At 45.0% G+C, this 25,949-nt stretch overlaps 2 protein-coding genes across 2 annotated transcripts in view; one reads left to right on the top strand and one right to left on the bottom strand.

The window, feature by feature from the left end:
- LOC310843682 (secreted frizzled-related protein 2-like) overlaps window positions 1-25,949 on the top strand; it is a 246,280-nt gene that overhangs the window by 156,800 nt on the left and 63,531 nt on the right. The gene's annotated exons all lie outside the window — the stretch shown is intronic.
- The window catches only part of NUMA1 (nuclear mitotic apparatus protein 1), a 78,528-nt gene that overhangs the window by 32,284 nt on the left and 20,295 nt on the right, over window positions 1-25,949 (bottom strand). The window contains 4 exon segments of the mRNA XM_083735818.1: window positions 739-821; window positions 1,728-1,807; window positions 4,826-4,911; window positions 6,580-6,650. Of these exon segments, the coding sequence (XP_083591944.1) occupies window positions 739-821; window positions 1,728-1,807; window positions 4,826-4,911; window positions 6,580-6,650 (320 nt within the window).

The following is a 25,949-nucleotide window of genomic DNA, read 5'->3' as shown; positions in this document are numbered from 1 at the left end:
GAACTCTGATGTGTATAGTGCTTTCTACAGATGTCCTTAGAACCTTTCTAAAATAAGCTGGATGTCGATACAGGATTGGTTGCTATCTTTCCACCACTGGTGCGTAATTTGGAAATAGCTCCTCCCACTTATCAGGCCACCATTGTATGTGTTTAAAACAATGACATGTGTTAATGAACTTCACTGTGAGGGCACATCTGCATGCATAGTGAAGGTGATCTAGGAGAGCTGTGGAGTGGAATAAAACTTTGGTCAAGAGACTAGCTCATGATGGAAATCTAGAGGGCTGGTGGAGTTTGTGGGGGAAGGCAGCATATGACCCACCAACGGTTAACTTTAATCTTGCATATTGCTTTTCAAAGTCTAATAGCAAAGTCACATATTCATATTCTATTTTGCTTTCCATATAATCATCATCTGCATAACACTGTTCATTATTTTTCCCTTTCCCAATATTTATTCATGTACCATGTACTGTTGATTGCTCCTTCATACCATTACGCTCACCCGTTTTATAAGCTGCAATGTGTTTCCTTCTGTCGATGACTTTAAAATATTTATTTTCTAATGCATTTCAGCTTATTGAGCCCTGTTTGAGCACCACCCTCTCATCCTCTGGGGCATGTTAAGAATCTCATTAGCATGTCCTCTTGACGCTGCTAACCACCATCTCCCACAATGAGATTTAACTTGCCAGCCTGAGCCCCTAAATAAAGAGAGCAGCAGGTGTGTGCATACCTTGGCTAGTTCCAACTCCTCCGCTGCTAGAAGCTTCTCCTCAGATACCAAGTTCTGTGCTGTAGATTTGTGCTTGCAACGTTCTGGAAGAGGAATGTGAATTTTAAAAAGGCATCTTTGAATTCAATCACAGCACCAACCCCAAGGAAAAGGTCTAGACTAGTTATGGAACCCAAAACAATCCCACACCTGCACCCCATCCACAGGTGGAAGGCTGCCAAACTGAGAGTGCAGGGGTGGTTTATCAAAAAGGTCTAGGAAGGGTTTTGGCTGCAAAAATGAGGAGTGTAGCCACTACATTTTTGTCCATCTCGCCTCTAAAGCTTAGATTGCTTTACATCTATGTACACTTCATCCTTTTAGCTGCTCTGGGGCATTTACTGCTCAGAAGCAGCAGAGGCGTTCCAATGGCTTCCTCTCCTTTAGCTGTGGCAGCTTGCCATGAGCACCTTTAGACTGCACCTGAGATCAGGCTTGAAATAGCCTTTAACCAAGTGGACACAAGACAAGTAAGAATCACCTCTGGGCAGCTAAATGTCTCTGGCTGAGTTTTCTCTCTTCTCTCCTGCGCAAGGGGGAACCAGCAGGCAGAAAGGGAACTTAAGTCTAGCAAGTCTTGCCATGTTTATTCCCCTCCCCTCCCCTGGCCTTACATGGGTAGACGGATCTCCTGGCTACTTTCTTCCAATGCTCAATCTTCACAAAATCATTGTGGGAGCTGCACATAGGCCCACATACTCTTGTAATTTTTAACTGTATGAGTGGGGAAAAGCAGTGCAGTATGGAAAAGTGCCACTCTTGCCACCAACTCTAGCCATCTTCTAGGAACAGGGGAGAATGTTAAGAAGTTTCTGCATTAACAACAGCTTTGTGTGCCAGCTTCCTCCACATTGGAGAGTGTGCCAGATGGAGGCTCAAGCTGATGTGTAGACAACAGATTATCTAAATCAGAAAAGAGCCAAGATGCACCAAGTGGCAGGAGCTCTTACTCTTGAGAAAGCCGACGACATAGGCAACCCGGTCTGGCAAACTCTGCTGCAAAGGGTCCCGTCCCTCTTCAGAGCCATGACTGGAAGAGAACAAAGCAAGCACTTCAACAGAGAGACAGAGTCATTCCTGATGAACTATTTGACCAGAGGGATGATGAGAATCGGAAACAAATGAGGAAGATGGGACACACATTAATGCAGTTCACATCTACAGTCCAGCCTGTTTACTGTGGCACCTAGAATGGACCTCTTTGAAGCCTGAAGCTATGTAACATGGTAAAACGGTAGCCGTTTCCCTTGCGAAACTGGACAGCGAAGTAGTCTGGGTACAACTAGTTCCAATTCAAAGCAGGCTGGTGTATTTGTGGGCAGGGAGAAGAGTATGAATTTTTAAGCTATTACGCCATTAATGAAGCAGGAGATCTAGCTAAAAGACAAAGCAAAGGATTTTTTTTGCTTGCTTCGTAAAGGGCATTCATACAATAAAGCAATCTGAAATAGACTTCCTATGAACATAGAAGATTAAATGATGTATCAGTCCCTAAAGCTGTCCAATCAAGCCCTCCCCATGATCTCCTGTTGATTTGGACTACAACTCCCATGAGTCCCAATGATCATGGCCATATGGTGCTGGGCCTGACAGCAGTTGTAGTCCAAAACATCCGGAGGGCACCAGGTTGGGGAAAGCTGATCTGATTGTTCTTGAAAAGGCAGCAGTGGGAAACACCACAATTGCCAGCTGCTTATCAATGTCATTGGTATCTCTGTATGACCAGAAACTATGGGAGCATCTGACTGGGTTCATACTGGGAACGGTGGGTGGGGAAAAGACTTGATGATCAGACTGCAAGACTAACACAGACCAGAACACAAAATGAACCCTCAGAAAGACAACAGCTATCCCTGGTGCCCTCCACTTATCCTTTGCATCAAAAGGCAGAACTCCCCAGACTTAATTACTAATGATTAGATTCTGTTTACTTCCTTGTTTACATTGTGAGCAACGCCCACTAGAGACTGCACAATGATGCACCCAAAAGAGCCACGAGGGGGAGCCAATTGTGCTGCTTCTCAAGTTTGCGACACTAAGAGTCAGGCCTGGAACAACCCCTGTACTAGCTGCCTTAAACAAGTATCTGAGAACCATGGAGTTGCAGAGTTGGGAAAGGACTGCAAGGGTCATCTAGTCCAACCCTCTGCAATGCAGGAACCCTCTGCTCAATGTGGGTCTTGAACCCAAAAGCCTGAGATCAAGAGGCTCATGCTCTACCAACTTGTGAGCTATCCCAGTTCCACGCTTCACAATTTAAAGACGTTTGATCAGTGGCATTTTTTCAGCCAAGCACCCACACTCATCTACTCTGAGATCAGGCTGCTAAGCAGAACCCAAACAGCTTCAGAGTCTGACACAGCAAACTGCCAAGAATTAAAATGTTAGCTCTAAAAATTCAAGGAAGGGATTTGCTTCACTGCAAGGTGCTTGAACCAGGTAGGTAAAGAATAGCAAATTTATTATGATTCAATTCATATCCCGCCCTTCCTCCCAAAGGAATCCAGGGTAGCGAACACCTTGGGACAGAGTACATTGAGGGTCACCTTCACCCACATGCGACTAACTTTTAAGACCTTACATGGCCTGGTGGGGAGAGTATGATGGCACCTCATTTTTGGAACACCAACAAAATTGTTCAGCACCTTCTTATCAGTACTTGGATATCAGAGTAACACTTTTAAAATAAAATTTAACAATACTTTTAATGGTACCCTCCTGTTTTAGAGTTCTGACTTTTGTCTGCTGTTTGTTTTGTGATTGTCTGGTTGCCTGCAACATTCTAGTAGTTAGCATTTATTTTTATATGTTGCTTTGGGTACCTTTGTAGAAAAGTAATTTAAGCATCTTAGCATTATGAAAACACCAGACAGATAATAAGATGGTATCTGGGCAGTATAAGCTGCATTTCAGGGTGCTTTGGGCTTTCAAGCATTTCAGGAGAAATTATGAGGCTGCCTGCACACCTCCAATCTGCTCCTAGAACAATTACCAAGAGAAGATAAAAATTAAGTATCTACAGAACTGCAATGGAGGGACACCACTAATTCCTGAAATCCAGCAGGAGGCTTAGAAGAAAACCTGACACCCCTTTTACACAGTACTTCATAAACTGAGGTGCAGATCATTTGCAGTTTTTGAACCGAGTCTCCTCATCCTCCCCAAACCTTTACAAAACCCCCAACGTTCTTACAGTGCAGGCAAAGTGCCTAACATGGCAGCTTGTTTCATGGATTTGTTTATCAGAGTTCAAAACCAGATGGAATGGGATTAAGTAGGCTTTGAGTAAATACAGGCTCTGAAGGAAGTCCTCTTCACTACCTCCTCCAACACAACTGGGAATCATTTCTTAAATGCACCTCCAGCTGTCCAGCAGGACAGGTAACAGTAGCCAAGGTTCATCAAGAGAGGCTCTCCCAGCTTAGGATGTAAAGTACAAAAATAACTTTCATCAAATAAAAACCCCACTATATCAGAATATGTTCTGCATTTAATTCAGAATCCAATTAAGAGACAAAGAATGTAATCAACAGCAAACAGGCTACAATTCCTTAAAACCTCCGAGTTCCACTATGGTTATTCCTAAGACTCTGAAAGTGCTACAGATTTCACCTATGCACTTGAACAACACTGGAAGAGAGGAAGCTCACTGTCAGGGCTATGGGGAAGTGAGAATTTACACAAGTACATAATTCTGTATTAGCATTCGGAGGGAGGTGCATTATTAAAGCAGCTGGTTTCCAAGCACTTGTTACTGCAAAGAGTGGCCTACAGCATAGAGGTAAAAGCACTAGAGGACCCAGGGATGGGAACTAACTAAAAGGTTTTCCAGCACCAGGGGATGCGCCTGCTGGGCTCTTCAAAGCTTGATCATCTTTATGACTAGCAGTTATACTGATCACTTTTTGTACATTATTTGCGACTGCTGTTCACTGGCTGTAGCATTCAGCCTCTGTCCCTACAAGACTTAAAAAAACAACAACATTGCAATGCACATTGACTTCACAGTATAGCAAGGAAAAAGGAAGGTGTCCTCGGTGCCTCTTACATTTTGTTGATTATCTTGATGAAGATGCTGCAGTCTTGGAGCTGAGACAATGAATTCAGGGTATCATCCAGCTTCAGACTGTTCACCTGAAGAAGAGAAGATGAATCAAATCACAGGCTAGAAATCCACTTGCTGGCAAGTTAAGGAATAAGGTCAGCATCTTACAGCTCAGTCAGTGTATCAATTCTGAAACTTGTGGTGATGTACCAATTGCAGTTTACCAACAAGTAAGCTTAGTGGAAACCCCATTAAGGAAAACATATAAGCACTTAGCAATGCCCTGCATACACCTTGCGCTTGGGGATGGAAGGGTCTCAGATCAGACACAAAGATGAGTGATAGATAATAGCCTTAAGCAAGTCAACAGGAACATGCCCTACATACCTGCCATAAAGAAAAAAACTTAATGGGTACATCACAACTGATCATGAGGCTTTGGAATAGGGTGCTGAAGAAGTACAAATTATTTACTTTCCTTGCCTCCTGCTTGATACAACTCTACATGGATTTTAGTCTACGAGTCCCAGTGGTCAGATGCTACCTCCAGAGGAGACAGCAGGCCTCAGTTACCAGTGGGAGAAGGGTGGTGCTCTCATGTCCTGCTTGTGAGCTTCTCAGAGGGCTCTGGCTGCTCACAGGGATGGACCAGATAGGCATTTATATTATTTCAGCAGGGATTTTCTTACGTGCCCTGCCTTGGTGCCTTAACCCCACGGAGGAACTCATACAAACAGTTCTATATGGGAACCACTGAACAACATTGCTCCGATGAACCCTCATTCTTCATGACTGCCTGGGGGTACCTGAATTTTTTTCCTAGTTCCGGGAGACTTAATTTAAACAGCTCTCACATTAACCATGGCCTTTTCCAAACATGTGTAAACGTCATCAATATCTTTAAGGAGTCTGAGGGAGTGGAAGCAACTGACAATTAACATAACGTCCAGGAAGCACTAGGAGCTTTCTAGGCATTCAAAACGAGGTCCAACCCCTCATCTCCATCCCTTTCCCGATAAAAAGCAAAAAAATCCAGAAGTTTTGGATTAAATCCAAGGTCTCAACACTTATCCCAAGCATATCTGAAAGCTAAGCATCTAAGGAAAGAACCCCCCACCCATGAAATGCTTCCTCAGGGTGCCATTGATTTAAACCCATTACATAAATCAGGAAGGGGGGGGGAGAAGCTGACTTAAATCTAGTTCCCCATACATACTTCTATGCACATTTTCTAAATAATGGAGCGTATGTGACTAATAAACCATGTTAACTGACAACTTAAAATTTACACTGCTTCAATTCTTACAGTCGGGCCTTGAATCACATTGGCACACAAAACACTCTCCAGGGCTTCACTCTCCAGAGGTCTCCCTCAACCCTACCTGAAGACTCTGGGAACTGAACCCAGAACCTTCTGTGCACACACACAAAAAAAGATGCCCTACAATTGAGTTATGGACATCTCATTGCCCGTTTTGTCACTGAAACACAGCTGGTTCTCTCGATACAACTGCCCTGTTTTTACTGCCAGTTTTGCCTTTCCTAAAGTAACATGTTTTACATCCCAGTAACTTGTTTCTCACAGGGAAGATCTGCTGGATAAAAAACGCAGTTTTGCAAACGGAACTGTCAGCTACACAAAGCACTTTGGACAAGGATAACAGAGCACAGTTAGCACAGAGGGAAAAGAAGGCACCAGAGCACAAGGTGTGGCCACATCCTAAGCAGCTACAAAGAATAAAGAAGAGGCATCTTACCCAAGCAAGGAGAGCTGAGGCTCTCGTGTTGTGAAGCGACATCTTGGTGCTTTGCCAGGTTACCTTCCAACCTAGAAAGGCCAAGAGAAAGGGGGAAAGAATTTAAAGCTTTGAAATTAATTTTCACTCCCCATCAAGAAATCACACTCCAACAGCAAATAACATAAAAGTGCATCTGTTCTGTCCCTTGTGGGAACCTCAGCTCCTCCGATAAAAGGGAAAGTGGGCTTGAAGCTTTATGATCAGCCCTTGCTTCTTTTAAAGTTCTGGACAGCTGTTACTCAAGTATCTGGCTTTGTTCAATGTTTTTACAGGTAAAGAGAGAGAAACACACTTTCTGCTTTCATGGCTCCTTGGCCTACCTCAGATCTCTTAACCAGCAGAAAATGCAATGCTAAGGCCCGCACAAAGGTTTAGTGTTATTCCTTGATAGCAAGACTGTAAATGTAGGCTCATACGAAGGGCCGGCCAACAACGTTTGTATTAACAATGTTTCATGGTTAGGCCAGTCAAATACTGTAGTATGCATTTTTCTGTATTAATGTGACATACCAATGGGGAACTTGATTCAAACAGGTTTTCTTTCAGCAATATAAAACCAATCCATCATGACAGCTCCACTTCTCCAGCTACCAGTCTTTCTACCCCCACATCCTGCAATGATTTTGTAAAAGCTGAGTCAGTTATCTTTTGCCCTGGCCAGTCTGTTTTCTTTAAAACAAAAACAAGCACAGAGGACTGTACCATCTTAGACCTCTAGGAGGATGACTGTATATTTGAAAGCTTTTAGACAACGCATAGGCAAAACATGCTAGTGAACATTCAAATATGCAAACCCCTACAAGTATACATATGGCAGTACCGTCCTATTCAAAAGTCTTAAAAAATGACCTGGGAATGCCTGGATTGGCTCCAAGTGGAGAGGAACAGTTGTGACAAAATAGTGCATCACAGAGGCTTCCTGTTGTTACGATCTCCGCATACAAAACTAGCACGGAAACTAAACAAGCTCATGGAGTATTGAGAACCTTTAGTAAAAGTAGGGCTTTTGCAAACAGCAACTTTGAAGAAGAAATAGGAAAACAACCGTCCAGAAGCAAAGCAAACACAAGGCCCCTCTTTCAACCCCAACCCAAACAAGATTTAGCCTTCCCTAAGCTAGGGCTGCTATTTGCCCCTGTTATTTGGCCTTGGAAGCGGGGCAGAATGGGATGTCATTCAATCTGTTTTGACTTGCCACTTGTTACTAATGACAGGCCTTCTTTGAACCTTGTTATGAACCAACATCAAAGGGAAGGGGAAAACCTGGAACCAGCCATTGAAAACCATAGGCATGGAAGTTTTGAGCCTAGTGTTTCCTTCCTGGTGTTTTGTCTTACGTGTGAAATATTTTTACTCCTTGCTGTTATTTTGCATCAGCAGTGGCTAACCATTTCTTATGTGAAGGACCACAGTGACCCACGGTCAAACCCTCCAGGGACCACAGGCCAAGATCTTCTGTGGCAATTCTGGAGGGGCTTTGGGCCGCTTGCAAAAACCTTTGGGCATCACAGTACAGTGGTGCCCCGCAAGACGAACGCCTCGCAAGACGGAAAACCCGCTAGACGAAAGGGTTTTCCGTTTTGGAGGCGCTTCGCAAAACGAATTTCCCTATGGGGTTGCTTCGCAAGACGAAAAAATATTGCGTTCCCCCCCTTTTTTTCGCTTTTTTCGTCGCCCTTTTCTTAAGCCGCTAAGCCGCTTATCAGCTGTTCCGCTGATAAGCTGCTTAACAGCTGATCGCTGGAAGCCGCTTGACAGCTGTAGCGCTAATCCGCTAAGCTGTCAATGGGCTTGCTTCGCAAGACGAAAAAACTGCTTTCGTCTAGCGAGGCACCACTGTATCACAACAGAGTACATATAGGAGCAGTCAGTTTTTTTTAAAAAAAGCGCAAAACCCTGGGGGAACTCTCAGTGCTTTTGGCAACATGGCATCACAGCATTCTGGAGGGTCTTGCAAGTCCTGCTCCCTGCTTTGCTGGCCTTTTCTCACTTGGCCTGGGAAGACAAAGCTCTGCAGCTACAAAAGCTGAGGCTGCTGAAGAGATTCTTGGGCTGTGGTTTGTTTAAGGTGCTTTGTTGGTTTTTTGTTATTAATTAAGTATATTAATTAATATTAATTGTTGTATCTTTAGTTTCATTCTTATGATTTATGTGGACATTGTTTCAATTCAGTTGTGTGCTTTTTGATGTGTTTCATTTATTCTGATTATTTCTGTTACGTTTGTAATTATGTAAATCTTGTTATGTTGTAAGACGCATTGAGCATGGTTTTAATTATGGAAAGATGGCATACAAATAAAATGATGATGGAAAAACCCTCCTGGAGAAATATATGCAGCTTCCAGGTGGAAGCAAGTTATCTACCTATATTATACAGAAACACAAGTGTTTAACAGTTTGACTAATTGAGTGTCATATATTTATAGACTCACAGAACTGCAGAGTTGGAAGGGATTCCAGGGATCATCCAGTCCAACCCCCTACAATGTAGGAAATCTCAAATAAAGCATAATGACAGATGGCCATCCAGCCTCTGCCTTAAAACCTCCAAGGAAGGAGAGTCCACCACCTTCTGAGGGAGACCACTGCAAAATGTTAATCACTGCACCTGCTTGGAAGAATAAAAACCAAGGCATTACTCAACCTTCAGAGCAGCATGTCTGATGGTAATAGAAGACTGAAAAGCCAGGACTACGGTCAATGCTAAACATACTATTTCCTCAAGAAAGCACAAGTAATGTCCCTCACAGCTCTTTCCAGGACTTCAGAGAGACCACAACTATAAGAAATAACAGCTCTTTTTAGCTATGCTCTCCAATTTAAAGCAAAGGAAAATACAAGTCAGCAGTACAAATAAAAAAAAAAGCAGAATGCTCACTTCAAATCGGCAACAAAATGCCCTTGTTTACTTGTGGCACAACTGAGGCAAGCTTGGATTTCACACAAGTTCTCAGCTGCAACATTTCCTCATTCTAGAATTCTAGAAGGCCTTTTCCTTCAATGTGTGAGTCTTCCAGCATAAAAAGCAGTTAGTTGACAGGAAATATGTGGGAAGCTGGCTTGGAATCCTGTGCTAATGTACACAAAACGACACGGCTGAAATAGAAACATGCAAAACAGGCATTTGTAATATTGGCCATGTGTTCAAAAATGGCTTTAGTAATTCTACACAGTAACCTGTTACAAACCATCAGGTTCACAAAGCAGCACATTAAAATGTCATGTATGAAGCCCCATATCAGTTGTTTTCTCTGTAACTGCCTACATGCCAGTCATGACTCTCAAAGGACTCACACATTTCATCTGCATGCCCCCACTTCCCAAAACTCAACTTGGAGTAGTAAGTTTATGCAGCTTACTGGATTACACAAACAGGTGATATATATATATATATAACCCTGTGTACCAAGGGTGTCCCCTGAATATGTAGAGGAAGCCCCTATTGTTTTTGGATAGTGCTGTTTCGTTTCCAAATGACAAGCACACAAGTTTACGGCTGGAAAGGGTGATCAAAGACCCTGAGGAAACACTGGGAACCTCTATGGCTCCCCATTAGTTTCTATTGCTGCTCAACAACTGCCTATAAAATGTATACGTTTAGGCCCATCATATGCACATGCCCATTTGTCAACAAGTCATGTTTTGACCCAAATTCAAGGTCAAATAAGGACTGCCTACTTTCTACAAGTTTCCTTTTGATCTAGTGCAGGTACAGCATCTGCTTGTGTTTCATGGAACTGACATCAGCCATCTATCCATGTTAGCAAGTACTCATGCCAGTGATCAGATATTGGGATATGAAGCATGGGAAGACCTGAGCTGCATTTGTTAAATACAAATCATACCCAGTGGGACAGTTTTGCATGGCTCAGATTCTCAGAGATGCCATCTGGACTGGGAGATGCCAACATATGCCTTGCCAAGGCAGAAGCTGCCCATGTGGCATAAATGCTATGGATAACCTTGGCTACTGACGGTGCTAACTAAATACTCTGCTGGTATTGTGCTCCTGGACCCCCCGGAGAGCATGACTTAATGAGCTCTGGCATGCAAACTGGTTTTGGTAAAATGCTGTAAATAAAAATATGACCATAACTGAGAGTTTCCTAATAAAATATCTTTACACTGAACTTCCTGCTCTCCATTCAATTTTGGTCAACATTAACTCAGGCCACAGTCCAAAATCTCCAAAAGAGAAGCCACTCCTCCATTAGGCATTCCCTCACCTCACCCCACCCAAAAAATGCCCCAGCAAGGTGAAAAGAGAAAACTCTAAAGGCTGATTTGGCCGTAAAGAACATGCATCACACACTGAAAAGTGGGGAGGAAACTAAGAAGCTCAGCTGGAAAGCAAGGCACAGGACCATCAAAGGTTCCTTTGTGTGTACTTTATGGTATACTACTTACCCATAAGGTTAAAGTATACATTTCTACAATTACCGTAAGTCACCAAGCCTGATCTGCTCCAGAGCTTTATGAAATGTGTGAATATTATTAAGACTGCCACGAAGAAGATCTGCCATTTCTGCATGCAACTAGGCCTTTTTATCTTATCCCTACAGGAACTGGAATGAAAATTTCTATATTGTTTCACAGCACACAGCACCCAAACACCAGTCTAAATGTGATAACACCAAGGAACAAGCTCTTAAGCAACTAGACAGAAGCCACATGCTAAGGTTCCAGGCTCCAGAGGAACCCCAGGGTGAGACACTCTATTCCATGTGTGTGCATGCATGTGCAGACATATGTACACAGACACACAGAGAGCTCCAGTATCACTCTTTCTTGCCAGGCCACCTCAGCTACAGCAGCCTTTGCTTCCTGTGGCTGTCAAACCACAGCTGACAAGAAGAGATCAAACACCCCGGAGCAATGAGCAGTTCTCTCTTGTGAACTGCTCCTCCCTAACAGCTGCCTGCAGAACTGCAATCTCCACATCTCTAAAACCTATTGAAAAAAATCATTCATTTGAACATTTACAGATTCATCTTTCCCGTTTTTTCCCATCAAGACAAAAAATGACTTTGTCTCTATAAAGCAGAGCACAGATTCATTGTGGATAGTTCCACACTGTCCTTGTGTTTTGTTTGTCAGTAAGATAGTGGTGGTGGTCAGAAACACCCCTTATACGGTAAGCATCACCTAGTGCATTAGCTCCACTTATTTTGCATAGGGATCTCATCATAATTATCTCTGCTTTGGTCATCTCGAGGACATACTACTGCAGTGCACTTTATATGGGGCTGCCCTTGAAGACAATTCAGAAGCACAGCAGGTGCAATAAATCACTGAGCGCCTGCCAAATGTCAGGAGAAGAAAGTACCTTTAGCCAACATTGCAGAAGTTGCACTGGCTGCTTATCAACTTCCGGGCCTAATTCAAGGGGCTTCTAAATCCTTATGCCAGACGGTATCACACACCCTCACGCATACAGAACCTACACACATAAGACATGCAGCACACAGGTACATACCTCTCTCACATATACACACTCACACATACACTAATCCCCACTGCAGCACTGGGATTGGTAGAGAAGTTGGCAAAGCAGAATGAAAAAATAAAAATAAAAATTCCATGTGAGAAAATACACTAAACATAAGCACTTCATGCGATCCTTACAGAAGAGAAACACATCACCTCAAATAATCCCCTAGACTGCTAACAATATTTAATTCCTTTTTCAATGAAGGCTCTTGTGGCACCTTAGAGACAAACTAATCCACTATGGCATGAGCATTTGGGGACCACTTGCTTTTTTCACACAAACTGATTCTGTACTGAAATATCAAAACTAACAATGTCAGCTTTCATAATACAAAAAAAGGGGAAGTGTCTATATTTCCTAATTGCAGGGTAAAACTTGCAAGACTGCTGGAACTACCTGCTTGGGGTTCAGAAATTAAACAAGCAAGATTCCAACACACAGGGAGATTTCTATGCCCTGTGCAGCAACTTTTCTGAATACTGGCTCTGTGCAGTTTCATGGCCACAACACCTTCCCCGGACATCCAAATTTTATTTTGATCGTATCTGCTTTGGCTAGAAATCCCATCCCTGGCCAAAAGGATTAAAATACAATTTCAGGCAAATTTGGTGTTCCCTTTTAATGCTGGGATTCTGCAATCCTTGGTTCATGGTCAGTAAGACATGTTACCATAAAGCAGCAATTCTTACTGCTGTGGAGTGCAGACATGTTTCTCTGTACTGATGTAAGAGACAGAAATAAAGGATGTAAATAGATTTCTGTCTGCTTCTTTCCCCTCCCTGGGGGACACCAAAGGGGAGAGAGAAGAAACGGTGTGTTCTTCTCACACATCTGGGAAGAATCGCCGAGATCTCGCCTGCTTATCTGCCGGGAGTAGCAGCGAGGAGGTCGCCAAGGAATATCTGCCGGTGCCTACGCTGTGGCACATTCCTCTAACCCAGGCAGAATTCCAACAGTGGTAGCAGAGGATGGTTGATGGTCCTGAACAACAGAAGTTGCAGAGCTGCTGTTTTCATCGCTCCATGGAAGTCTGCAATGAGAGGTTGATCCTCTACAGCCTACAGCCAGAAGCTGACCAGTCGAAAAGACAGCCAAAGCCACGGAGCCCAAGGTATGAGAATTTCGGGCTTAAAAGAGTGAACGCAGATTGAGTTATTCTCTGGTTCATGGGAGCAGCGTTTGGGAAAAACAGCCCCGAGTGGGAAGAGGCTTGCATTCCAGAAATTCTTGTGGTTTCCTGTACAAGGAAAGGAATGCACTGTTGCTAAGCAACGCTCGTCAGAGAAATGAAAGTTACAATGGAATGTTTTGGCTACAGAGTCTGAAGAGCTCTTGGAACTTTCCAACGCAGCCAGTGTTAAGAGCTGCCAGGTGGCAAGAGCGTAAACAAACCAGCTATTGGAGGTTTGAGAGTGAGTTTTAATGCAAGGACTCAAAATGGATGCCAAGAAAGGGGGAGCCCTGCCTAGCCCACCCTTTTTAACTAATGACAATTATTCATCTTGGTCTATTAAGATGAAGGCCCTGTTGCAGAATCAGAGACTGTTTGAGGTGATTGAGAACCCCATTCCTGCAGCACCAACACGTGCTTGGGAGTCACAGAATGTGAGAGCCAGGACAGCTATAATTCTGTGTTTCAGATTCCCAGCTTGTGCATATTCAGGATTTACAATACGCACAAGAGGTTTGGGACACTTTGCGAAGGACACATCAGAGAGATGCAGGTTCTTCAGCGTTACTGTATTTTAAGAAGCTGACCAATCTGAGGCTTGCGCCTGATGGAGATGTTCAAGCGCACCTGACGGAAATGAAATATCTGCGTCAACAGATGGTGGAACGCAATTTCCGTCTGCAGGAGGAAGTGTTTTGCTTCATGGTGATAAACAGCCTGAATCGGACTTACAAAACGGTTGCCAGTCAGCTTGGGTCCCTTCCAGCGAACGATCTCACTTCGGAGAGGGTGTATGCGGTTATTCTGAATGAACAGGACAGACTTGCTGCACTGGAAGTGAAAGATAGGGGGAGGGAAGAACGGAGTTCTAACACCCCCACTGCTGTTGCTACTGGAGAAAATGCTGTAGCATTAAACATTGTCCGATGTTACAATTGTGGCCAAACTGGGCATCTTCAGCGGCACTGTAAGAAGCCACGTCAGCAGAAAGGAGCCAAGGTGAGCTCCACAAAGTCTGAGGCGTCAGGCAAAAGTCATACCATCTCAAAGGCAAAGACTGCAAAGGCTTTGATGTCGCTAAAAGCCACACCAGAGGTGGGAAACTTCTTCGTCCTAGACACTGGAGCCACAGTTCACATGACAGGACGCAGGGATTTATTTTTGACGTTTAAGAAGCAAAGCTTTGCTGTGCAACAAGCCAACGATCAGAAACTGGAAGCGACCGGGATTGGAACTGTGTACCTTGAAAGTCTGAACTTGACTATCAACGATGTTTACTTGGTTCCAGAGTTGAAGTTCAATCTGCTGAGCGTTTCGCAGATTGCTAAGAAGGGACTAAAACTGTCCTATGATGCTGAAAGCTGTGAGATCTACAAAGATGGAGAGTTGTATCTTTCTGCCAAAGAGAAAGATGGACTGTATTTGTTGACTTTTGATCAAAGTGATTACATGAAATGTAATTCTTGTGAGTCTAACGTGATTTCTTTTGCAGGTCTGACCAAGAAGAACGCCAAGAAGGTGACCTCGAGGCTCGACAGAGCATTTCAGTGGGTGTATGCTGATGTGATTGGTCCTCTAGCACCATCTAGAGGCAATGCAAAATATTACCTTGTGTGTGTGGATTCTTTCACAAATTATGTCTGGATTTATGTTTTGGAGAGACCAAAAGAAGCCTTAGAAAGGTTTAAAGAGTTTTGTGACAAAGTTAAAAATATGCATGATGCTAACATTGCTTGTCTTTGTACAGATGAGATGCCACTATTTCTTTTACAGGATTTCCAGAGGTTCCTGCAGGAGAAAGGGATAAGACACAAAATTGCTAGTTCCGAAGAAGCATGGAAGAGATGTGTCTGTGTTAGGGTGAACAAAGAATTGCAAAAGGGAATGCATGCGCAATTGCTTAGTTCGCATCTGCCAAATGAATTCTGGGCGGAGTCGCTGATGTCATTTTGTTATATGTATTTTGTTTCAAAAGAGTTAGGATGTTCTCCTTTTGAGAAACTGTTCCATAGAAAACCTTCAGTTGCCCATTTCAAGGTTTTTGGGTCTCATGTGAGAACAGAAACTCCAGGTGGGGTAAAGAATGCCAGAGGCATTTTTGTGGGTTATGAAAAGGGTCTCTACAGAGTAATTTTGTCTGAATCTGGTCAGGTGATTCTCACAAAATTTCTAGAGAGTGCTCCTGAACAGGAGAGAGTGATTGTTCACACATTTCCCACTGGAGATGATTCTGATGATGAGTTTGATCTTATTGAGTTCAGTAGTACTGATGATGACAGCGATAGCTCAGGGAGCTCAGTTGTAACAGTCATTGAGAGGAAATCTCAAATAATGACTAGACCCTCAGAAGAGGAGGATGAACCACTGATTAAGCTTAGTACTGGTTCTCCAGAGAGTTCAGAGGCTGAACCAGAAAGCAAAGAAGAGCAGCACCTCTTACGTAGGTCTGAGAGAGCAACGAAGGGTGTACCACCCAAGAGGTATTCAAAGGAGTTTGCAAACCTAGCTATTGCATGTGTTGCTGTTGTAAACAACCAAGGACAAACTGAAGCTGGGTCTGAGTCAGAGACAAAGGCACAACAGAGAGTTGTTAACCAAGGTAATGCAGAAGCACTTATTCCTTGGAAGTCACACAACCAGAGAGGTACATTGGTGAAACCAGTGGCGGGTAGTTCCAAGGGTGGAACTGAAACAACAGGGAAATGTTATAAGTATAACAACTGTTTGTTTTCTTCTCTGGATGACACTTTGCTCGCAGCACGCATTGATACTTTAGGGGGAGTATGTTACCATAAAGCAGCAATGCTGCAGCAAGCAAAGGCTCTAGCAGCTGAGTCAGCTGCAGGTGGCTGCAAAGCCAAACAGGATGTTTGTGACTGTTGCCATGGGAACAAAGGGGCAGTCCATTCTGTACTGAGCACCGGATGTTAGCTCAGAGTGTGTGTCATATGGCCCGTACTGGAAGTACATGGGCGGAGTTTATTCTTACTGCTGTGGAGTGCAGACATGTTTCTCTGTACTGATGTAAGAGACAGAAATAAAGGATGTAAATAGATTTCTGTCTGCTTCTTTCCCCTCCCTGGGGGACACCAAAGGGGAGAGAGAAGAAACGGTGTGTTCTTCTCACACATCTGGGAAGAATCGCCGAGATCTCGCCTGCTTATCTGCCGGGAGTAGCAGCGGGGAGGTCGCCAAGGAATATCTGCCGGTGCCTACGCTGTGGCACATTCCTCTAACCCAGGCAGAATTCCATCTTTCACACAGCTGATAAACTAGCTAGTAAACAGAAGCTGCTGTTGTAGAGACTATTTAAAATGTTGTTTCCTACAATACATTAAAACTCAGATGGCAGGGTGTGTGCAAAAATAAAACTAAAGCCCATCACTTGTAGAAGAATCCCTTCCGAAAGCTCCCTAGCAATGGCTGTGGAATATCTGTAGGGACACTAAACAAAAAAACTCACTCTAGATTACACACTACAGGAAAATGATGAGCCAGCTATCTTAATTTGCAATGCCTACCCATTCTGACCTGCTTCCCAACCACTTTTTAAATTGCCACAGGAGACTTGTGCATGTGTTGTATTTATAGATGAAATCACCAGAATGCTCTCCAAAGAAACCTCTCCAGATTCTCTGAAAGAGTTGAACCATATGGTGCAAACAGAAATATATATTTTTTAAAATGTCCAGTAGAACTTTAGAGACCAACTATGTTTGTACTTGGTATGAGCTTTCATGTGCATGCACACTTCTTCGGATACCAGACCAACTAAGTTTGTTGGTCTCTAAGGTGCTACTGGACAATTTTTTTATTTTCATTTTTTTATTTCTACTGCGTCAGACTAACACGGCTACCTACCTGAATCTAGAAACATATGGTGCAAACAGTGTTAGAAACTCATATAAATAAGCTAGGCACAAATGGCACCTTAAACCTGGGTTACAGTGCAACAACGGAATGTCGATACAATTCTACGATTCTATGACCTCAACTACAATACTTGACTGCATTGCTCTTACAACACTTCACAGTATACAGTGGTGCCTCGCTAGACGAAATTAATCCGTTCCGCGATTCTCTTCGTCTAGCGGTTTTTTCGTCTTGCGAAGCAAGCCCATTGACAACTTAGCGGATTAGTGCTAGAGCTGTCAAGCGGCTTCCAGCGATCAGATGTTAAGCGGCTTATCAGCAGAACAGCTGATAAGCGGCTTAGCGGCTTAGGAAAAGGGCGAAAAAAGCAAAAAAAAAACCCGCCGGGGGGCAAGATTTTTTCGTCTTGTGAAGCAACCCCATAGGGAAATTCGTTTTGCGAAGTGCCTCCAAAACAGAAAAACCCTTTCGTCTAGCGGGTTTTTCGTCTTGCGAGGCGTTCGTCTTGCGGGGCACCACTGTACAAGAAGGAGAAACACACACAGAGGAAATGGAAATGATATTAACTATGGACTAAGGCAGAGGTTTTTAAACTTTGGTTGCCAACCTGATGCCCAGAAATCTCCACATATGCTTACTATATGGGATCACATAAGACACATCAGTCAATGTATCAGGCATATAAACTTGTATAAACTGTGGTAAAAACTGCCTCCAAGGTAAGCAGGCAGCCAGCCTATTGGAAACTGCATGAAAAAGGGCTTTTCCCCACACTACTGATGTGCTACGAATGAGTTACATTAATATCCCTTGGCTAGCAAAGCTTCAAATTTTTGGAGGAAAGCTATAAAAATTTAATAGATTCACATTTGCTATAGTCCTCTGTTGACCTTTCAGCCCTTCAAGAAGCTTAATGCAGTCTTACAGTTTACATCAAGGCAAGCAGCATGCCAGACTCAAGCAACACACACAAAGATGAGCAGGATGTTAGCCAGTGTTAGAAACTGAGATATGAAGGCTAGGAGCTAAATGGCACCCTAAACCTAGGTCATGGGCGCAGCAACGGAATGTATAGGCACACTTTTTTAATAACAAGAATGACAAAGCTGAAAATGAATGAACTGCCGCTAAAATATTATGTTCATTTTTCACATGGTCTAATCCTTGCCCTGCCCCCCCCCCCCAATATTCTTAAGAGGGTCTCTTCTCCAGCCTTCAGAGAATAGCTGGAAGTGGGGAAAAGGGAAAAGGTCCTTCTTCCCTTCCACTCTGCAGTTTTAATCTGAAATCCTAGGCGCAGTCCTGTGTCCAGAGCTCAGAAACTGCTCGTGCTAATGAAATTCCTTGTCGCAAAATGCGCCCAGAACAATGGGAATTTCGAACACTGGCTTTAGCAAAGTTGCACAGGGTACAAAGATTCTTAACACTTGCAGCACTTTTATAACCAAACATTTAAGATGGAAGCACGCACATCATTTGGCAATGTTGCAGGGGGCTGGACTGAGGACTCTCAGGTATTCCTTCCAACTCTACAATTCCATGATTCTACCACAAAATTTCCTACGTAGTACTGTACACATTTGTAGGTTTTAGTGCCTGTTTATAAAGATCACCTCTACATAGCTTTCCAGTCCCCACAAGTGTGGTGGAGTGGACTGAAAGTGTTGATTGTGTTAAGTGTGTGTACATGCACACAACTACCAGTTCTGTGATATATGTGTGGCTAGTGCATGTGTGCTTGTGACCGGGGGGGGGGGGGGCGGGAACAGAGCTGCATGCATTTGAGAGGTGCCCTACTCACCATTGGAATGTGGCCCCCAAAAGGTTGGACAAGTTCCAATCTGGCCCCCAGGCTTAAATAGGTTCCCCACCCCCTTGAACAAGTTATTGGGGTGGCTACTTTTAAATATACCTTAATGCAAGCGCATACCACACCTAACAAAGCCTCCTATTTTCAATTCTGTCTGCTGTGTTAATGCTGAGAAAGTTACTTTGTGTGTCAAATTTAAGCGGGAATTCTATATGGACATCAAAACTGGAGGCTTCTCAACAGCACTCTTTCATTAAACCGTGAAATGTGAACACTAAGGGAGCAGTTATACTCAACTAAGGATTTCTGTCTTCTAGGAAATACTATGACAGAGTGACCAAGCAGATACACAAAATGAAGTTACAAGTGGAATAGTTAGAAGGAGGAGAAGAAAAGGATATATTATTCTCACATTGGACGCCTCTGAGAAGTGCACAGCACAATTGAAAATAAAATTACCAATATCATGCCATTGCACAAATCTATGGTGCATCCACATTTGGAATACTGTGCACAGTTCTAGTCACCTCAACTCAAAAAGGATATTGTAGAGTTGGAAAGGGCAATCAAAATGATCAAGGGGATGGAGCAACTGCCCTATGTAGAAAGGTTGCAGCATTTGCAACTTTTTTAGTTCAGGGAAAAGTCAAGGGATTATAAAGAAGAGGAGTTTGGATTCAATATCCCGCCTTTCACTCCCCTTCAGGAGTCTCAAAGCGGCTAACATTCTCCTTTCCCTTCCTCCCCCACAACAAACACTCTGTGAGGTGAGTGGGGCTGAGAGACTTCAGAGAAGCGTGACTGGCCCAAGGTCACCCAGCAACTGCATGTGGAGGAGCGGAGACGCGAACCCGGTTCCCCAGATTACGAGACTACCGCTCCTAACCACTACACCACACTGGCTCTCTCTATAAGTTTATAAAGTTATGCATGGAAAGAAGAAAGTGCATAAAGAAAAGTTTTCCTCCATCTCTTGTAACACTAGAACTAGTAGACATCCAAGGAAGCTTAATTGGAAGATTCAGGACGGGGGGGGGGGGGAATTATAGTGGTACCTCTAGTTATGAACTTAATTCATTCCGGAGGTCCGTTCTTAACCTGAAACTGTTCTTAACTAGGCATGCTTTGGCTAATGGGGCCTTTTGCCCACTAGTTTCCCACAGGCATCTGGTTGGCCACTGTGAGAAAGGATGCTGCAATGGATGGACCACTGGCCTGATCCAGTAGGCTACTGTTAGGTTCTTATGAATGCAACAGCATTCTCCACACTGGTAATTCCCAGCAACTGTATGCTGCCTCCAACAGTGGGGATAAAATTGTGTAAATAGTACTTTTCAGTTGCTGGTGGATATGTTAGAGGCAAATACCACTTGGGTACCCATATTTTCAGGCTCAATTCATTTGAGGAGCCAAGGTACCCTTTGCTCCAGAAGATGTCAGAACTTTCACTGCAACATTTTGAAGTCACTGAAATTCCCAAATGCAAACCCACATGGAGCATACTACAGTAGGCCAATCTGAAGTAATGGTGTGTGTTGCCACCATCAGAGTTGCTTGCCCTAGAAACAGGAGCAGCTGGGTGAAGCGAGGGCTTTAGCACTTTATAACACAGCTGGGGAAGTTTTCGGGAAGGTAGCAAAGAAGGTGCCCTCTGTGAGCCTAACCATAAGACTGCTGTTCCACTCCGCTAGGGGTGGGGATTCACTACAATGTTTTGCTGCTAGTCCCTGTTTGCATCTTCTGTTGTGCAAAGGGCAAATAAATAAGTTTAGGTACTTCCTCGGGGAACTGTTGTTCTAAGCCCAAGCTAGCAAGTTCATGCCATCAGCTCCAGAAATGAGAAAGTTCAGCTGGGGCAGCCACAACATCCTGGGGACTACTTAAAGAACTGTGTGAACTGAGAGGAAGATGGAAGGAGAGCGCTTGTCAAGGGAGCTCCTGAACAGGCTATGAATGGCAAGTGAAAATTCTATTTTATTGGTCCAACTTTTGCATCCTTTTTTGTTTTTATCTTGGGAGATTGCAAGCCCCTTAAGTTTGTCGACAGACAGGCAGTATAAAAGCACAGTAATAAGCCACTTTAAATTGGTCAATGTGAGTATGATGCTGCTGTAGCTTATCTCTGCCTCCAAGGCTGCCTCAGTGATGGGGATGTGGGGACTGCTCAATGGCTGGATACTATTTCATGCCCTAGCTAAATATTTAAAGGATTTTTCTTCCCACAGCTGGCTTGCAACATTTATTTAGCACACTCAGCTTGCATGCTGCCATTGTCTTTTAGAGCTAAAAAACTAATCCAGTGAGCAGTGTGGACCTGAACTCTGACTGGAACAACTGCTACTCCAGCACTCTGCCATACCCCTTTGGACTTTACCCCTGTGGCTCAGTGGCAAGGCAGAAAACTCTGAGGCAAGTTAATCTGTCACCAGGCACAAGCAAGCCAGACAATTTATCCCCAGAAAAGCAGTCACCTTAACAGTTCAGACTTGGTAGGAACATCCTATGCCTGATGAAGGTAATGAAAGTGCTAAATGTGGTGTGTGTTTCTCCCATCTAACCCACAAATGGTACAGCAATTAAGAACTTCAATTCATGAAGTGTCCTTCCAAAATCTCTTTTAGCCTCACAGCTTCAATAAAAAAGCAAGGAATGGGGTTCTACCTCTATGCTGCAGATTTCTGGGGCAACAAAACTTTAGGAATTAAGAGAGGCAATAATTTTAAGAGTGAGGTATCTAGTTGTCTACAACTATTTATTTTTGAGCAGGCTAAGCAAAAATCCTAAGTGTCAAACCTGCAAGATGCCTCAATTTTCTATTACAGTAATCTCTTTTAGCTGTAATTAAGAAATGAGACTAAGGCTACCTTCTGGTTTCATCAAGGCCCTCTCCCCCTCCAGTTCAGACCAACATCCCATCCAGTCCTGCTTTCTTGTTAGCTCTGAGAAGGAAGATGGCATTAAACAGCAAAGCCCACTGAGCCTCATCCACATAAATATGGCATGTTTCTGCATAAAGGAAAGAAGGTGTTTTGAAGACAGACTTTTAGATAGCCACCTGCCAGATTACCAGTGGAAAGAACTGCCTGCAGGTATCGAGACTCAAAAGGACATGTGAAGTAGAGAAGGCTCAGAGACTTTTCATACAAATAATGTACCATCAATGACTACAAAACATTTGTGTGAGCACTTCACTTTTTGTAGATGTCTTGGACTTCATACACAAAAAAGTTGGCTCATTTGTTGAGAGCATGGGACAGGCAACTTCAAAAAAGTGGACTGTTGTTCCACAGATGGGGCTTCAAGGAAGAGGAACACATCTGTCCCTCCAGTATACAAGAATTTTTGTTTATTGAGGAAAAAGACTTCTTTTCCAAAACAACCATTATATACACTATATTGCAATAAAATGCCTAGGTGGGAACCAGCAGCCCTCTAGCACTATACAGCACAGCCGGGGAAGAGAAAAGGTGTCCTTTATCCCTCTCCAATGCCTAAACATTATTACAAAGCTCACATTCCAGGATATTTGGAGACTCTGAACAGCAGCATTCCTCTTAGGAGCTGGAGATGCACTGCAATGTTTTGTTGCAATCCCACTAATTTTCCTATGGATTCACTGGGATTCTGAAGAACAGAAAAACTCCAACAGTTTAGAGTTCAGCCATGTGTAGGGGAGGGGAGGGGCGACACACACAGAGGCTGCTTACAGAAGCGTGCGACCTAATCCCAAGGTCTCAATTTATCTTATGGATTTTACCAAATTCTGTGGCCCTGCATTTTCTCCATTGCTTGGCAGAGAACGAAAAGGGGTCTGCCTTTAGGTATGAGGCACACCAGATACACCCAGTGGTTTGGGGAGGCTGCAGGTCCAGGAAGAACGAGCTTCTTAATTTCAATGAAGGGAGGTCGGCAGGCGGGAATGGCGAAACGCAGCAGACCTGATCCTCTCATTACGAAAAGCAGGCCTTGTCTTCTTGAAAGCCTGCCAGCCCAAGCTGCACACCAAGGGCAACGTTTCTTGGGCATCTTCGAGGCAAACGCGACAACACTTCTGATGCGCCTTCCAACCGCGCACTTTTGTACCTCGATCCCTCAAACTGGAGGCCAAGCAAGGCGTAGCGCACCCCCCTCCCGGCTTGCGGGGCGAAGAGCAGTAATGCGGCGCAGCCGAGAGACATGGCGGCAGCAGAGCGCACGACCAATCGGCTTGTGGCGCGAACAGGCGGCGCGGAGCAGCGGCGAAGGCCGCCTTTCGGCTGAGCTTGCCTACAGCCCACGGGCACCTTTGCAGCAGGGGCTGGAGGGCGGCGGCGAAGAGGAGAGGGCGCCCTGGGTCGCTTTCTCCTCCCGCCCTTGTTTATGCTCTGCTCTTCCCCCTCCGGTCCCTCCAAGCTCTGGCGCAGATTAAGAGGCCAGGCGGAGGGAGGCGACTGGAGGGGGCGTGATCCGCTCTCCAAGAGCCCAGCGAGCACGTAGCCCGCGGGACTGGCCTGGAGGCTCGCCGCTCGGCTCGATGGGGCTCCTTCGGGCAGGCAAGCACAAACACACACAAGCGCGCACTTCCCCGAAACCCGCTCACTTCGATCCTCGGGCCTGGGCGGCGGCAGAAAACAGAGGCAAAGAGAACATGCCACCCCCCCCCCATCCAGCCCTCCCCTTTCGGGAAAGCGACCAAGCCGCCAAACTCCCGGATGTTGGCAAATGCCAACTTCGCCCCAGCAGGCAATGCCCGCCTGCTTTGCGCTGCTTCGGACAAAAGGCGGGCACGGAGGAGACTCCTTGCTCGGCGCCACTTGCGGCCGCGGGACTCTGGGGTGTGGGACGAGGAAGAGCCGTAAGGGGGAAAGGCGAGAGGCGGCCCCCTCCCCGCAGGTTGTGTGCAAATCAAACCAGGCAGAGCAGAGAAAGGAAAGAGCGAGAGAAAGAGAGAGAGTCTTTGTTCAGGCCTTACCGGACTTCTAAAGCCACAGTTTCTGGGCGCCAGATTTTTAATCCGTCATTAGGGTTTAAAATCTGGAGAGGAGAGAGCCAAGGGGAGGGGGGAGTGAACGCGCGCGCACAAAAGAAAAGTTGTGGCTTCGCTTCTCGGAGAGGGAGGCGGGCGGGCTGACAGCAGCAGCAGCAGGAGGCGGAGGCGGCGGAGGAGAGGGTCCCTCCGCACCAGCAGCGGCGCCACCGCTCCTCCCCTCGCCGGGCCAGGAGCCAGGCAGGCGCACGTCACGCAGCAAGGAGTCGGCAGGCTTTAAAGGCGCCCGGCCCAGGGAAGGAGGAGCGCCGGGGCGCCGGCTGAGCCACTCGGACCCCACCCCCCGCTAGCCTGCTAAATGCTTCTCCCCACCCCGACGCAGAAACAGGCGAGCGCAATGCCCTGCGCCTCCTGGCCTTCAAGGCGAAGATGGGCGCCCCGGAGGCCAGGCAGGTCTTCTCCTCGCCGCCTTTCAATGCCAAGTTTTCCTTAGACGGAGGAGGGCGCGAGGTGGCTCCTACTCGCCCAGAGGCCAGGAAGTCCCGATTTGCCACAGGCAGGCCAGGAGCTGGTTACAAAACCTACAAGATGGAGCTCTGGGTTCGGGCAACAGATGCTACCTCTGAAGATGGGTCGGACATAGCAAGGGCTGGAAGGACAGCCAAGTGGGATTTTATCAGGTCCTCAAGACCTGCATTTGTGAGCTGCTAGTTTTCTGCAGGTGGTGCTGTGGTATAAACCTGAGCCTAGGGCTTGCTGATCGAAGGTCGAACCCTGCGACGGGGTGCGCTCCCGTTGCTCTGTCCCAGCTCCTACCAACCCAGCAGTTCAAAAGCACATCAAAGTGCAAGTAGATAAATAGGCACCACTCCAGCAGGAAGGTAAACAACATTTCCGTGTACTGCTCTGGTTCGCCAGAAGCGGCTTAGTCATGCTGGCCACATGACCCGGAAAAACTCTCTGTGGACGAACATCAACTCCCTCGGCCACTAAAGTGAGATGAGCGCCGCAACTCCAGAGTCGTTCTCTACTGGACTTAACTGTCAGGGGTCCTTTACCTTTACGTTTTCTGCTCAAGGCAAAGGGCTTGCTTTGAACTTGCCAGCTGCCTTGCTTCTTGTGATTCGAAGGAATCACTCCAACCCTATATGCCATCCCTTGCAGTCCAAGAAGACCCTCTTGCAAGTGCCTCTACCTTGTGCAGTAGGTGGGCAAGAGTCTTCTGGATGCTGCGACCCCAGAGTTGAAATTCCCTGCCTAAAGAGGTTCCATTTGCAACTCCTTTACTGCCTTTCAGGTGGAAACCAAAGACCTTAGTAATGGCTTGAATATTCAGCTTTGACAAGGGGGGGGGGGGTCCAGATGCTTGCTCAGCCATGAAGCTCAGCAGGGGTCAGGTACAGCATCATAGCTTAACCACCACATGGGAGGAATGGGCAAGGGACACCACATATAATGACTTTAGTTCCTAGAACGGAGGAGATTAAAATGTTATACTTAAAATATAAAACATGATCTTACTGCACTTGTTGTAATCAAGGTGCTTGTTGATTTTACTGCTTGAGGTTCTTTAGTTTTTGTATTTATTATGAAGCAAGGGCTCCTGTTAGGGCAGAGGCAGTTTGTAATTTTTTTCAAATAAACAAACCAACAAATACCCTATAGCTGTGTCCTGGAAATACTTTGTGCACAAACCCTCCTTTGAAAAAACATGTGCTGCATCACATCACTGTTCAATTGATGACCTGCTGTGATGAGAAGCAAAGTAGCTTCTGGCAGGGAGTCTTTCACTCATTTAAGATAATCCACATATTTTCATCTAAGAGGAAGATACCCTGATCTGTTTGGGGGGCAGCTGCCACAATTGCATTTTGTTTGTTTGTTTTTTGTGTTTTTGAGAAGCAAAGCAGCTAGTAAGCCCCATCTTTATTAACTGTTGCAACAGGGTGCTCCCTCACGCACAGGAGAGAAGAGGAGGACCCCAAGCCATGTGTGCAAGCCCTTATATAGACATTTT

Source organism: Podarcis gaigeae (genome assembly GCF_964106915.1).
Source record: "Podarcis gaigeae genome assembly, chromosome: 4".
Taxonomy (NCBI): domain Eukaryota; kingdom Metazoa; phylum Chordata; class Lepidosauria; order Squamata; family Lacertidae; genus Podarcis; species Podarcis gaigeae.
This window is presented reverse-complemented; position numbering and strand designations above follow the sequence as displayed.